The sequence below is a fragment of the Colossoma macropomum genome, unplaced genomic scaffold (assembly GCF_904425465.1).
Source record: "Colossoma macropomum unplaced genomic scaffold, Colossoma_macropomum, whole genome shotgun sequence".
NCBI classification, from domain to species: Eukaryota; Metazoa; Chordata; class Actinopteri; order Characiformes; family Serrasalmidae; genus Colossoma; species Colossoma macropomum.
Genome location: NW_023494805.1, coordinates 2641643 through 2655464, shown reverse-complemented (window position 1 = coordinate 2655464; position 13822 = coordinate 2641643). Strand labels below are relative to the sequence as shown.

The 13822-nt window shown below is 41.3% G+C and overlaps 1 protein-coding gene across 1 annotated transcript; it reads left to right on the top strand.

The window, feature by feature from the left end:
* The first annotated feature begins 205 nt into the window (after window positions 1–205).
* Window positions 206–11999, top strand: slc35d1b (solute carrier family 35 member D1b). Its single transcript, XM_036597592.1, has 13 exons — window positions 206–419; window positions 2783–2816; window positions 4296–4382; window positions 5306–5373; window positions 5559–5630; window positions 5722–5790; window positions 6889–6991; window positions 7273–7365; window positions 7683–7750; window positions 9749–9827; window positions 10802–10884; window positions 11501–11553; window positions 11656–11999. Exons 1-13 carry the CDS (start codon window positions 253–255, stop codon window positions 11664–11666), a joined length of 987 nt encoding a protein of 328 aa, XP_036453485.1. The 5' UTR covers window positions 206–252; the 3' UTR covers window positions 11667–11999.
* Window positions 12000–13822: the final 1823 nt, after the last annotated feature.

Here is a 13822-nt window from a genome sequence, read left to right as displayed (position 1 = left end):
AACCTTGTTAGTTACTTAACACGGTTACAGTTTGTTACAGTTTGTTACTTTTATAAGTACTTAATTTTAATTAAGTTATTCTTTTAAGTTAGTTTTTGTGTCAAACTGTCAGTTTTAAACATTTGAGTTAATAGTAGCTGAAATGTTGACTCTGGCTTGATATTTAAAAACCCCGGGTTTGGGTGTACTTCCCCTTTAAGCGTATCCTGTCCGGCGGAGCGTTGGTTGGACCTCAGTGATCAGGCAGGCAGCATGGCGGAGCTGAGGGAGCGGAGATCCGAGCGGAGCAGAGAGGAGTTGGAAGAGCAGCGCGGCTCTGAGGGGTCAGCGCTGCTCCTCAACCTACTGACCGCTCTGTTTTACGGACTCAGCTCTTTCCTCATCGTCGTGGTCAACAAAAGCGTCCTGACCAGCTACAGGTGAGCTTTTCCTGTTTCTCTGTTTCTCCCAGCGGAGGGAAAAGTTCAGCTGGACTACTGATCACACACACACACACACACACACACACACGATACACACACACCGATACACACACACACACACACACACACACACCGATACACACACACACACACACACACGACACACATACACACACACACACACAGATACACACACACACACACACACACTGATACACGGTCACATACACACACACACACACTGATACACACTCACACACACACACACACTGATACACGGTCACACATACACACACACACACACTGATACACACTCACACACACACACACAGAGATACACACACACAGATACACACTCACACACACACACACTGATACACACTCTCACACACACACACACTGATACACACTCACACACACACACACACACACACACACACTGATACACACACACACTCACACACACACCCACTGATACACACTCACACACTCACACACACACACACACAACCACACTGATACACACTCACACACACACACACACACACTGATACACACACACACTCACACACACACCCACTGATACACACAGATACACACTCACACACACACACTGATACACACTCACACAGACACACACACACACTGATATATACATACATACACACTCACACAGACACACACACACACACACACACTGATACATACACACACTCTCACTGATACACAAACACACACACACACAGAAGAGAATAATGTGGTGTTTTACTGACAGTAAACTCAGTGGTGTCACTACGATCCCTGCTGAAAACATTCATAGAAACTGTTAAGTGTGTCTGTTGGTTCCTGATGGTTCTGTAATGTGTTTTGGCTTTTTTAATGGGTTGATATCACAGTGTAAAGGATCCTAATGGTTTTTTTATTTGATGGTCTCCTAATGGGATCTAAAGGTGTTGTACAGCTCGGACGCACTGGCCTTTCATACATACAACGTTTGAGCTGCAGAGCAGCGAGAAAGTTATACAGACATTCCTTTGACCAGACAGATAAATGGTCACTTCAGTTGCTCTAAACAACAAAAATATGATTTATAAAAGTGCATGGTATGTTTGTTTATCCTCGACAGCATTCTGACTTGTGATTAGACAAAAAGGCCAAGCCTGGTAGACCAGCTGGGAAATCTGTCTGCAGCACAGAACGTTTAACTAGTGTTTAACTGGGTTTTCTGTTTAATTTTATTTTAGTGTATTTTGCTGTGTGACACAGCAAAAACACTGCGGTGCTTCAGTGCGGCGTCTGGGACTCACACACACAGCCTGAATGAAAGCGCTGACCAGTTAACATGGACACCGAAATGAAAAGAGAATCTCCACAACGCTCGCGCCTCGCAGAAACAGTATACGTGAATCAGGCCTATGAGAATCTGAGTGTTGTTCACGTGATCAGCTGCTCGCAACTCTTTAGAATGACTTCATTCACTTGAACTGCTTTACTGTTATCATTTTATATTGTTTATATATGATTTAGTGATCGTTCTACTTTGTTTAGGTTATTCATTAATTTGAGGGATTTCTCTTCATGCGTGCTCAGTCCCGCTCCCACCTGCAGTGGGCTGGTTTCCCGCTCCCGCACGCAACACAGAAAATTAGTCTCGCGCCACAAGATATTGTTGAGGGTGCAGACCTTTATTTCAGAGGAATCTGTGCAGAGTTACAGTAACAGACTGAAGGAACAACTGGGTGAACCAGTCTGCTACAGCGCCACCCTGAGGCAGAGCAGTGCTGCAGCTCTAGTTAGTTAAGAACACCAAAGACAGAAGCTGATTGTGGTGGAAGCAGATAAACAATGAGCTTCACTGAATCTGGATTTGAGCGTCTGTTTTTCTCTAACAGACAGTATAATGTCAAAAAAAAGTTTATTTTTAGGAACACTGCAGAATTTTGAGACATTCAGGGGGTCCAAGAGGTTAATTAGGGTTGTCCCGGACCCCCCAGGACCTCTGTATTTCACACCTCAGTCACATGGATTTGTTCAATTTCATCAGCCATAATATTAAACCCACCTCCTTGTTTCTACGCTCATTGTCCATTTTATCAGCTCCACTTACTATATAGGTGCACTTTGTAGTTCTACAGTTACAGACTGTAGTCCATCTGTTTCTCTGATACTTTGTTAGCCCCCTTTTACCCTGTTCTTCAGTGGTCAGGACCCCCATGGACCCTCACAGAGCAGGTACTATTTGGGTGGTGGGTCATTCTCAGCACTGCAGTAACACTGACGTGGTGGTGGTGTGTTAGTGTGTGTTGTGCTGGTGTGATCGTCTGATGAGCCCCATGTTAACGTTAACGTTTCTGTTTCAGGTTCCCCTCGTCTCTCTGTGTAGGGATCGGTCAGGTAAGAGCTCTTAATCACACAGTGCACTCAGTAATCTCCTCAGTAACTGACCTTTAAAGACAGAGTCAGTGAACCAAGTCCATTTCACAACAGGAAACAACTGATTTTAAAGCGATTGTTTGGTAGACAGAATCAGATTCCTCCACTGTCCTAACCCTCCCCAAACATGGTTAGTCAGCTGAAACATTTCTGGACTGGTTTGCGCCGGTTTTCCGTAAGTTTACGCTTAAGTTTTGGCGTAAAGTCTTTACTGAATCTTTAGTTACGCTAGTTAGTTTCAAACTGACCTTTCACTAAATTTGGTTGCACCGCAAATCCGTAAGTCGTGTCTTAACTAGTAACTAATGTGTAACGTGTACGTCAGAACCAATCAGTAAACCCGCTGAACCCGGAAACGCAGCGGCAGTTGGCTCTGACTTTCTCCATTGATAAATATCCAGTCTAGAAAAGAACAGTGTGTACAGGTTAAACTGAATAAACTGATGATCTGTTTATTCATTAATATTTCACTGAGAAACTAAATACGCAATTTTTTAAACAACGGTTTCTGAATAACCGACACAACAGCAGCCTCAGTTTAGCCGTTTGTGCAGCTGCTGAGTCTCTGAGCTGGAGCTGTGGGTGTTTAGCTTCATGCTCAGAGTTTAAACCAGGCCACTGATTAGAGCTGTAAGCAAAATCATAGCTATAGTGTTGAAATCACAGCTGTAATATTGACAAGGGTTCTACATAGAACCATTTACAGCACGTTCTCCATCAGTCTAAAGAACACTTTCACGATGCAAGTATTATAATAGACAAAAGAGCGCTCGGTATGCAGTGGAGCACAGTGGCAGAACTTCAAAAAGAAACTATACTCACAAAAAGATGGTTCTTCAGGGGTTCTTTAGCAAAGAAAGTGGTTCTATATAGAACCACGAACACTGAAAGAACCTTTTGCATGGGGAAATGGTTCTTCAGACTGATGTAGAGTGTGCTGTAGATGGTTCTATTTAGAAACTTTTTGAAAATGGTTCTATGTAGCACCTGAAAGGGTTCTTCTATTGTTATGATGTCAAGCTTGTAGCAATAGAAGAACCCTTTTGGGTGCTACATAGAACCATTTTCAAAAATGTTCTACATCTGCGTCGCATTCATGCACATATTCTGTCAATCTGTAGAACGCTTTCATGATGCAAAGAACCCTCTAACCATGCAGGAGGTTCCTTGAGTGTACCATGATGGCTTCTGGGTAATTGAGTCCGTACCATAGTCTGTTGACTCAGGTGAGCCAGCATGAGAAGGTGAAACCAGGCTGTAAACAGGAAGCGCGACATCTTATAACGAATGATTTTAAGTTTCATACTTTCAGTGATGCTGTTTCTGTTCAGGGGAAATACAGAGTTCAGCTGTGTTGCTGTGCTTTAGAAACTCCAGATCAGTTTTACTGTAAAAGTGATTTATTTTTTATTTATTTATTTGTTTATTTATTTTTTACAGATGTTGGCCACAGTGGTGGTGCTGTGGGTGGGAAAAGCTCTGAAAGTGATACATTTCCCCGATTTTGACAGAAATGTCCTGCACAAGGTACCCTGCACTACACTGGTGACACTTTTTCATGTGTGCTCAACTGTGCTGTGAAAAAATATCTGCCCCTTCCTGATTTCTTCAGTCACACTGACCTATGACCTGGAGCAGTGGTGAATCTTCGGCTCATCCAGGAAATCACAAAAGAACATCTCAGAAAGGCCACAGATGAGGTCAGCGTTCATGATTCCACCTTTAGAAAGAGGAAATAATGGTATCTGCAGGAGAGCTGCAGGGCCAAAACACTGCCAACCAAGGGAAACATAAACCTGTCACACATTTGCCTAAAAACACCTTGATGACATTTGGAAGTTCTGTGGACCGTGGAACTTTTTGGAAGAGGGTTCTTGTTCCATCTGGCGTAAAGCTGACACAGCATTCCGCAATAAGACCATCATACCAGCAGTGAAACATGGTGGTGGTAGTGCGATAGCTTTGCTGCTTCAGGGCCTGGACGACTTGAGACTTAAGCTTCGTGACTTTTTAGTGACAGTTTCTCGTTGCACATTAAACGTATCAGCAAACCAGCTGGAGTGACTATAAATGCAAAGCAGTCCATTTGTCTCCAAATTATCAATGTTCATCTCAAATCTCTCTCTTTGCCGTTTCGTTAGCTACTAGCTAGGTGAGACTGTTGTTGCTATGGTGACCAGCAGTCTGTGCTGATCTTCAGGGTTAAAGGGTGAATTAGCAGTTCTACATTAACTCCAGAGTTTAAGACCATTTATTGTTAAACTGTGTTGAACGATCAGCAGAGCTTTATTTTACTGTAAAGGAGGATTATTTTATTTGTACCTACAGATCTGATTCTGCTGTGGAGTAAAAGAGTAGCCGACCCCTTGGCGCACGCTTTAGTGTATAAGAACTGGGTTAAGACAGAAATACGTCTGTAAAGTAACTCTGAGTTTCTCTCGTCTCTGCAGACTTTCCCTCTTCCTCTGCTGTACGTGGGGAATCAGCTGACCGGCCTATTCGGAACAAAACAAGTCAAGTAAGAGCTGAGAAGGGGGTTCATAGCGAATGTTTTGAGATATAATGAATGTTCTGAGAGTAGAGAGAGCAGCCAGAGTGGGTGTCGGGTGTCCACTGACTGGGGCTCTGTGGATACAAGTCCAAAAAACCCTAAAAATTGAAAGTCTATTGTTTGTTTGTGTGTGTGTGTGTGTGTGTGGTCAGTCTGCCGATGTTCACGGTTCTCCGGAGGTTCTCCATCCTCTTCACCATGCTGGCTGAAGGCTACCTGCTGAAGTGAGTTCAGATTTACCCTCGTGTGCATTTCGAGTGCTGTAACAGTTTTATTTCCGTTTTCTGTCTCTAACACATCTGTCTGCGTGAGCAGGAAGAACTTCTCATGGTCCATTCAGGCTACAGTGTTCACTATGATCTTCGGAGCGTTCATCGCTGCCAGGTAAGCAGAACAAAGCCCAGTGGTGACTGTAATTTCCCGAAATCTACCTCTGCCTGATTGGCTAAAGCACAGTGTGGCCCAGCTCACCATTTAGATAAATAGGACGCAGCACAGCAGAGTTGCAAGTGGACACGCACCTTCAGGCTGTATTATAAAGGAATTATTTTATAAAACAGATTTTTCAAAATTAACTGGTTAAGATGTAAACACAGCGGTTCAGGGTGGTTTGCTGTGAAATGCTCTGTTCTAGAGAAGCTTACCGAGTCAGAACTGTTCACAGTGGTGGTGATAGGAACCAGACGTCCACCTCTAAAAGCTCCCTCACAGAAAGTTCCTACATGAAATGGTTATGAATTCACTGCCTGATGACTGAGACACTGTTTTATGATAGTTTAGAGAACTTAAACTCCATTCATGGTGGAGGGATACATGCAGGGCGCTGTGAGGCAAAATAGTCCCCAAAGAAAACTTATTATTTCAGATTTTCCACTGTTTTCCATCATCAACATTCATATAAACTCAGAAGACTCGTGTAGGTTCACTGGTGGTTCTGGACAGTAAATAAAATGTCTATATTTGTGTTGTAGTCATGGCGACCCCTGGTTCCTATCACCACCACTGTAAAGACATCTGAACCATTTCACACCAAACCACTCTGAATCTCTCTGATTACACCTCACACAGTGAATTATGGGGGAATTTTGACAAATTGGGCTTCGTCTCATCCTAACAGCTGTATTGTTAGAGTGGAACAGCTGGAGTTTACACTGTAAAAATGTGGTGACGAGCTGTTTAACTGGAATTGTTAAACTCTGCAAACAAAACCAATATTTTACATTATAAACACTTCTGTTCCGTTCATCTCCATATATATGTATATATATATATAATCAGTTCAGTTAATACTGATAGTTTGTTCTATTACTCTTAAGCTTTATTATCTGTCTGTAAAGCACTTTGAGCTGTGACCAGTATGAAAAGTGCTCTATAAATAAAGATACTTTTATTAAAGATATTATAACAACAACACTGTCCACTCATTTAGACATCATGCTGTTCTCTCTGTGACGTCCAGCGCTATTAAACTGTTTATTACAGCACAGATTTGGCTTTCGACCTGCAAGGCTACATCTTTATCACCCTAAACAACGTTCTGACCGCAGCCAACGGAGCGTACATGAAGCAGAAACTGGACTCTAAGGTGCATTTAGAGTCAGTTATTCATTCAGCCTAATGAGAAACTGTAGAACAGACTCAGTTTATATCACAATACCTACATTTAGAGTCGGTTATTCATTCAGCCTAATGAGAAACTGTAGAACAGACTCAGTTTATATCACAATACCTACATTTAGAGTCAGTTATTAATTTGTAATGTATTTATTTTGTATGTGTGTAAAAAGTCTAAGTGTCAGTGTAGGTCTGTCTCAGTGTCTCTGTGTGTGTGTGTGTGTGTGCGTGTGTGTGTGTGTGTGTGTTTAGGAGCTGGGTAAATATGGGCTGCTGTATTATAACGCTTTATTCATGATCATCCCCATCGTGGCTTTAGCATATTACACTGGAGACATTGACAAAGTAAGACTTCTAAATAATAAATAATAAAATGACATTTTTCTTTTTTTTTCATCTTTTTCACTTTCATTATTGTTGAAATTGTTTCTGTTTTGGCCAAAAATATTGGTGCATCCCTGTTGTATTATTATTATTATTAGTAGTAGTAGTAGTATTATTAGTTTTATTATTATTCTTTATTTATAATACACAATATATAACATTGCAGCTCAGGTTTCACTGTGTAAATGAAACAGGCTAAATAAAAAGATCATAGAATTAAAATATCATTTTGTCTGTATATTAAATGTAATAACAGTGAAGTTCTCTGTGTTTGTCAGGCTGTAGGGTTTGATGGATGGACCGATGTGTTCTTTATTGGTCAGTTTATTCTGTCCTGTGTGATGGGGTAAGATAATACACACCTTCATCCGCCACACAAACACACACATTTACTCACACACCAGATCAGGGGTGTCAAACTCCCCCAGTAAAGGGGCCGTATTAAAAATCTCATCAGATCTGTGGGGCAGAGAAAAATGTTTTTATTTCATTGTTAATTAATGTTGAGCTGTGACCCGAACTGACCATTGTTTATTGAAAATACACAAAAAACTCAGCAGTAAAATACAGACACTTGTAGTAAACCTGGAAATATTACATGAATACTTGAAATATTCCAAAATGTAAACATCCCCAGGAGCTCAGTCTTTTAAACCCACCCGTCTGCTTGAACTGGACACCTGGCATCATTTCTTTACTGCAGGTTCATTAATACCTGGACTTAAAACTCAGCTGTTGAGCTGATGTTCAGTGTTTATATTGGCTGAACTGCAGCTGTAAGGCATTTTAGTGATATGACTGGTGTGGAATTGTGTAGAATTGAGGCAAAACCGCTGTCCAATAGACTGTTGTTGGGGTAGGAGAGTCGGAGCACATTACGTTGCAGTGCATGCTGGGTACTGAAATGAATAAAAATGACGCAAATGTAAATGAAGCACCTCAGATGACTGTGTAGCTGAAAGTTCCGATGGATTAAAAATACAAATGGCTAATTTGGCTGATTGGTGGAGTAACTGGATGTGTTGCGTGCAACTTTGATTGCTTTCTGTGACAATTAAAGTTCATTACATTGCAGGAGACTCACAGCTCGTTGAATTAAAATGGTGTTTGACACATGAGGACTAGAACACAAACAGTTCCTCACACATTAACGCTGTAACCCTTTCTTACAGACTGTAACGGAAAGCTTTCACATGCTGTAATGGAACTTTTCCCACAGACTGTTACGTTTTAAACGTTATTACAACTTAAACACAACTTTTCTCCCAGTTACACTTTCTTACAGACTTTACAACGTAAAGTTTCCTCACTGACTGTTGCAAGTAGTGCTGGCTTACAGCAAAGTTACTGATGTGTTAAAATACCTGTGTGTGTGTGTGTGTGTGTCTGTCTGCGTGTGTGTGTGTCTGTCTCCGTGTGTGTGTCTCTGTGTGTGTGTGTGTGTGTGTGTGTGTGTGTATGTGTGTGTGTGTGTGTGTGTGTGTGTGTGTGTGTGTCTCTCTGTGTGTGTGTGTGTGTGTCTGTCTGCGTGTGTGTGTGTGTGTCTGTCTGCGTGTGTGTGTCTCTGTGTGTGTGTGTGTGTGTGTGTGTGTGTGTGTGTGTGTGTGTGTGTGTGTGTGTGTGTGTGTGTGTGTGTGTGTGTGTCTGTGGTGTGTGTGTGTGTGTGCGTGTGTGTGTGTGTCTCTGTGTGTGTGTGTGTGTCTGTCTGCGTGTGTGTGTCTGTCTGCGTGTGTGTGTGTGTCTGTCTGCGTGTGTGTGTCTGTCTGCGTGTGTGTGTCTGTCTGCGTGTGTGTGTGTGTGTGTGTGTGTGTGTGTGTGTGTGTCTCTCTGTGTGTGTGTGTATCTGTGTGTGTGTGTGTGTGTCTCTCTGTGTGTGTGTGTGTGTGTGTGTCTGTCTGCGTGTGTGTGTCTCTGTGTGTGTGTGTGTGTGTCTGTGCGTGTGTGTGTGTGTGTGTCTCTGTGTGTGTGTCTCTGTGTGTGTGTGTCTCTGTCTGCGTGTGTGTGTGTGTGTCTCTGTGTGTGTGTCTCTGTCTGCGTGTGTGTGTCTCTGTCTGCGTGTGTGTGTGTGTGTCTCTGTGTGTGTGTCTCTGTCTGCGCGTGTGTGTGTGTGTGTCTCTGTGTGTGTGTCTCTGTCTGCGTGTGTGGTGTCTCTGTCTGCGCGTGTGTGTGTGTGTCTGTGTGTGTGTCTCTGTCTGCGGTGTGTGTGTGTGTGTGTGTCTCTGTCTGCGTGTGTGTGTGTGTGTCTCTGTCTGCGCGTGTGTGTGTGTGTGTGTCTCTGTCTGCGTGTGTGTGTGTGTGGTGTGTGTGTGTGTGTTGTGTGTGTGTGTGTGTGTGTGTGTGTTAGGTTCATCCTGATGTACTCCATCGTTCTGTGTACGCACTACAACTCCGCCCTCACCACCACGATCATCGGCTGCATTAAGGTCTGTTACAGTCAGAGTTAAAGTCACTCAGCCTTCTGTGTTCATCAGTAACAGTCACTCAAACCTGTAACCCTGTGGGGTTCTTAGTCGTCTCAGGTGATAATTAATTAATTAAATTAATTAATATTATAATTCATTATTTCTGACTCAGTTCATTAAAACAGGTGGATAAACTGTGTGGGTAGTGCAAAACCCCTTGAAAAGGGTTCTGTGTTGCACCAAAAAGGGTTCTTATGTTGTTATAGGCTTGACATCATAACAGAAGCAGAACCCTTTTTGAAAACGGTTCTATACAGCTCCACAGAGGAATCTTGTAATGTTGCAGGCTTAACATCGTAACTATAGAAGAGCCCTTTTTGGTGCTATGTGGAACCCTTTTCCAGACGTTTCTATAAAGAACCTTCTACAGCACATTCTCCATCAATCTGAAGAACACTTTCACGATGAAAAGACTTTCTTCACTAAAGAACCATCATTTGTAAGAGTCTAGAAGAGGTGATCTTTTATTGAGTTGAATTTGATGAGAAATGAATGTTGTATGTCTTGTTTTACTGTTACTGTCGTACAGAATGGAAATCAAGTATGAATAGTTGATTACGTAACAATGTAATTTAAATACTATGAATATATTAATAATAATGCTGTTGACGTATCATAACACACATGGAGAACTGCTGCAAATAGATTAGCGTCGTTAGCACAAATGGAAATTGTAGGAGGCACAGATGTGTTGGACATTTGAAAACCAGTTTTATTCTATTTCCATGGTTTCCTTGGTTTCCATGGCGATGTGCAATGAGCCTCTTTTATATGCAGTGATAGGAAACACGGCAGCTCACAGAAACGTTCGACTCCACACGCTGATCCATTTCACTGACCAGCGTGGACAAAAACACTGACCAACTACTGATTTTAACCTGATAAAGGGATTAAAACGTCAGGTCAGCAATGTGGTCACTCTTTCTCTCCATCAGAACATCCTGGTGACGTACATCGGGATGGTGTTTGGGGGAGATTATATCTTCACCTGGTTGAACTTCATCGGACTGAATATCAGGTAGAAGACTGAGGCTCTGTTTCTTTAACACAAACAGCACATTTACAGTAACTCAGTGTGTGAGCTGTGATCAGAGAGATTCAGAGTGGTTTGGTGTGAAATGGTTCAGATGTCTTTACAGTGGTGGTGATAGGAACCAGGGGTCACCATGACTACAACACTAATATAGACATTTTATTTACTATCCAGAACCACCAGTGAACCTACACGAGTCTTCTGAGTTTATATGAATGTTGATGATGGAAAATAGTGGAAAATCTGAAATAATAAGTTTTCTTTGGGGACTATTTTGCCTCACAGCGCCCTGCATGTATCCCTCCACCATGAATGGAGTTTAAGTTCTCAAAACTATCATAAAACAGTGTCTCAGTCATCAATCAGTGAATTCATAACCATTTCATGCAGTAACTTTCTGTGAGGGAGCTTTTAGAGGTGGACGTCTGGTTCCTATCACCACCACTGTGAACAGTTCTGACTCAGCAAGTTTATCTAGAACAGAGTTTCACACTGAACCACTCTGAATGACTCTGTTTACGTCTTAAGTAAATAATTATGAGGAAATTTTGAAAATGTGATGAAATTCCTCTTTACTGTAGTTGTTCTGTTTCTCTAACAGCATTGCTGGAAGTCTGGTTTACTCCTACATCACCTTCAGTGAGGAACACAGGAGTGAGTGCAGCTACACTCCGACACCAAACTCTCAACAACAGATTCATTCACACATTCATTCCTTCATTCATTCATTCACTCTCTCTCTCTCTCCCCCCACAGAGACTAGGTAGTATGTGCTGGCTGAAACTGACTGACTGAAGCTGACTGACTGCTGCTGAGCCTGCCTGGCTGAAGCTGATTGGCTGACTGAATTGTATCCCATAGTGCCTTTGTACTGTTTACCTCGGACCAAATATTTAGATATTTGTAATCGCACTACATCATGTATTTTTTTATGATGCACGGTGTAGAAAATATTTTATACTGTTGAAATTTTATATTGTAATCATAGATCAGACATTATGTTCTGTATATTTTGACTCTATATTATATGTCAGATATATATCAGTGATATAAATGTGATCCATTAAATGATTCGACCTTTAGGAAATGTTTCAAACCTACTCAATCTGTATCATGGATTTTTTAAATATTATTATTGTTATTTATTATTATCAAGTTAAACTCCATGCGGCTGTTTCTCCGTCATTAGCTTAACAGCAGTTTAACACAGGTTTGGCTAAACTGGTAAATTCAGTGGTTTAACTCACAGCGTCACGTTAATTAAACCTGAGTCTACCTGATCAACTAAAACAAAACACTGCATAATAAGGACATATTTTACTGTTTAAAAGCTTCAATCTATTATGAAATTTCAGAAAATCAGATTGTAGCTTCACCATATAGGTGCATTTTATAGTTACGAAGCGCATTATGGTAAAACACTTAATGAAGTGATTGGTTTGTATATATTGTTGATTATTTTATTGTATTTTATTCCACTGAATAAAATTTGCAGCTTCAGAGAGTCTTTACAGTTGTGTAAAATGGCAAAATTATTTGTTTTTCTAACTGAAAATAAGTTAAAACATCCTCTACAAAGAACACAACATTGTTTTTGCACAATGTCTACTGTTATTTCAGAGTTTAACATAATGGAAAAAACCTTATTCCAAAAATGTTCTGTAACTTTTGCACTGTGTGTTAAATTCAGTAAATAACCAGTAACTAAGCTAGCATTAGCTTAGCTAACATGCTACAGCTCTGAACACAGCTGAAGAGTTCAGATTCTGGCTGACTGAAGCCCCACTGGCCTTTTGCTCAGTGTTTTCTGGGCGGCCCACCAGTGGTTAAGAAGAGTGTTGGACAAAATCCCACTTTTCATCAGCCACTTTACTCTCACTGTCCAGTTTACTGATTTGTCCTTCATTTCCTTCTTTCGTTATCCTTTGTAAATTAGTTTAGTAAATAATTTTAATGCTAATATTATAAATCAAGCTGGTTATTCAGCTGTAACCCAGTCTAGCTCAGAGTCAGCAGCACCATTTACAACAATATCATTTTAAATCAGGCCTGTTACATTTTTTTCTCTTGGCTGTTTGTAATATTTGTTAGTTTATTTCCCAAAATAAAAGTCCTTGCATTTAAAATCTGTTTCAGAAGATTAAAAACTACTTAGATTAGTTAAAATTAATTGGAGCTTGTATGCAGGACGGTAATCTGGGTGGTCTGAGCGTGGTCCAGCAGTGGTATACAGTCAGCAGGGTGCCCACCTCACCAAGCCAGTGGACCGATATACGCTTGATACCTGGGATTTACTAGTAGTTAGAAAAGGTGGTCTGATGTTCAGCATGATGGACTGAAATTCTTGCACTGCTTTCATGTTTTTCGGCAACACCTGCGTTGTTTTTTTGTGAGGCAGCACAAAAATGATGAACATAGTGACGCTAGCTGAGCTGCGTCCCCGGCCCAATATGTACTCTGCATGTACACCACTGTCATGCCTGTGTGCACTGCAGTACTACAGCACTAGTGTCCAAAACTGCCCTGTTCACTATATAGTGCACTATTTTGGGGTTCCACCATTTTGTAGTGGAGTCCAGTGCACTCAAACAGTCCCATGATGCACTGCAATAAGTAGTGTACAACTACCCATAATACACCGCATTGATTGGAGTGCAGATTCACAAGCAACTTCTCTGAAGAGGATTAACGAGCCCATCTACAATGGCAGGATCTCCTGATGTGCGGTCAGGCTCAGTGGTTACGGTGTGTCGTTTACAGTGTTTGGGTCATTCTACAGAAACGTCCACTTTTGTGTCCCCAGCATTTACAGATATATTACACTTTACAATTTATTTATATTTTAAAATAAAACAAGCTATTTTAACAATCACACCTTCTTGAGCCTCAATTTAGTAATATTGGTTTTTAAATCAATCATATA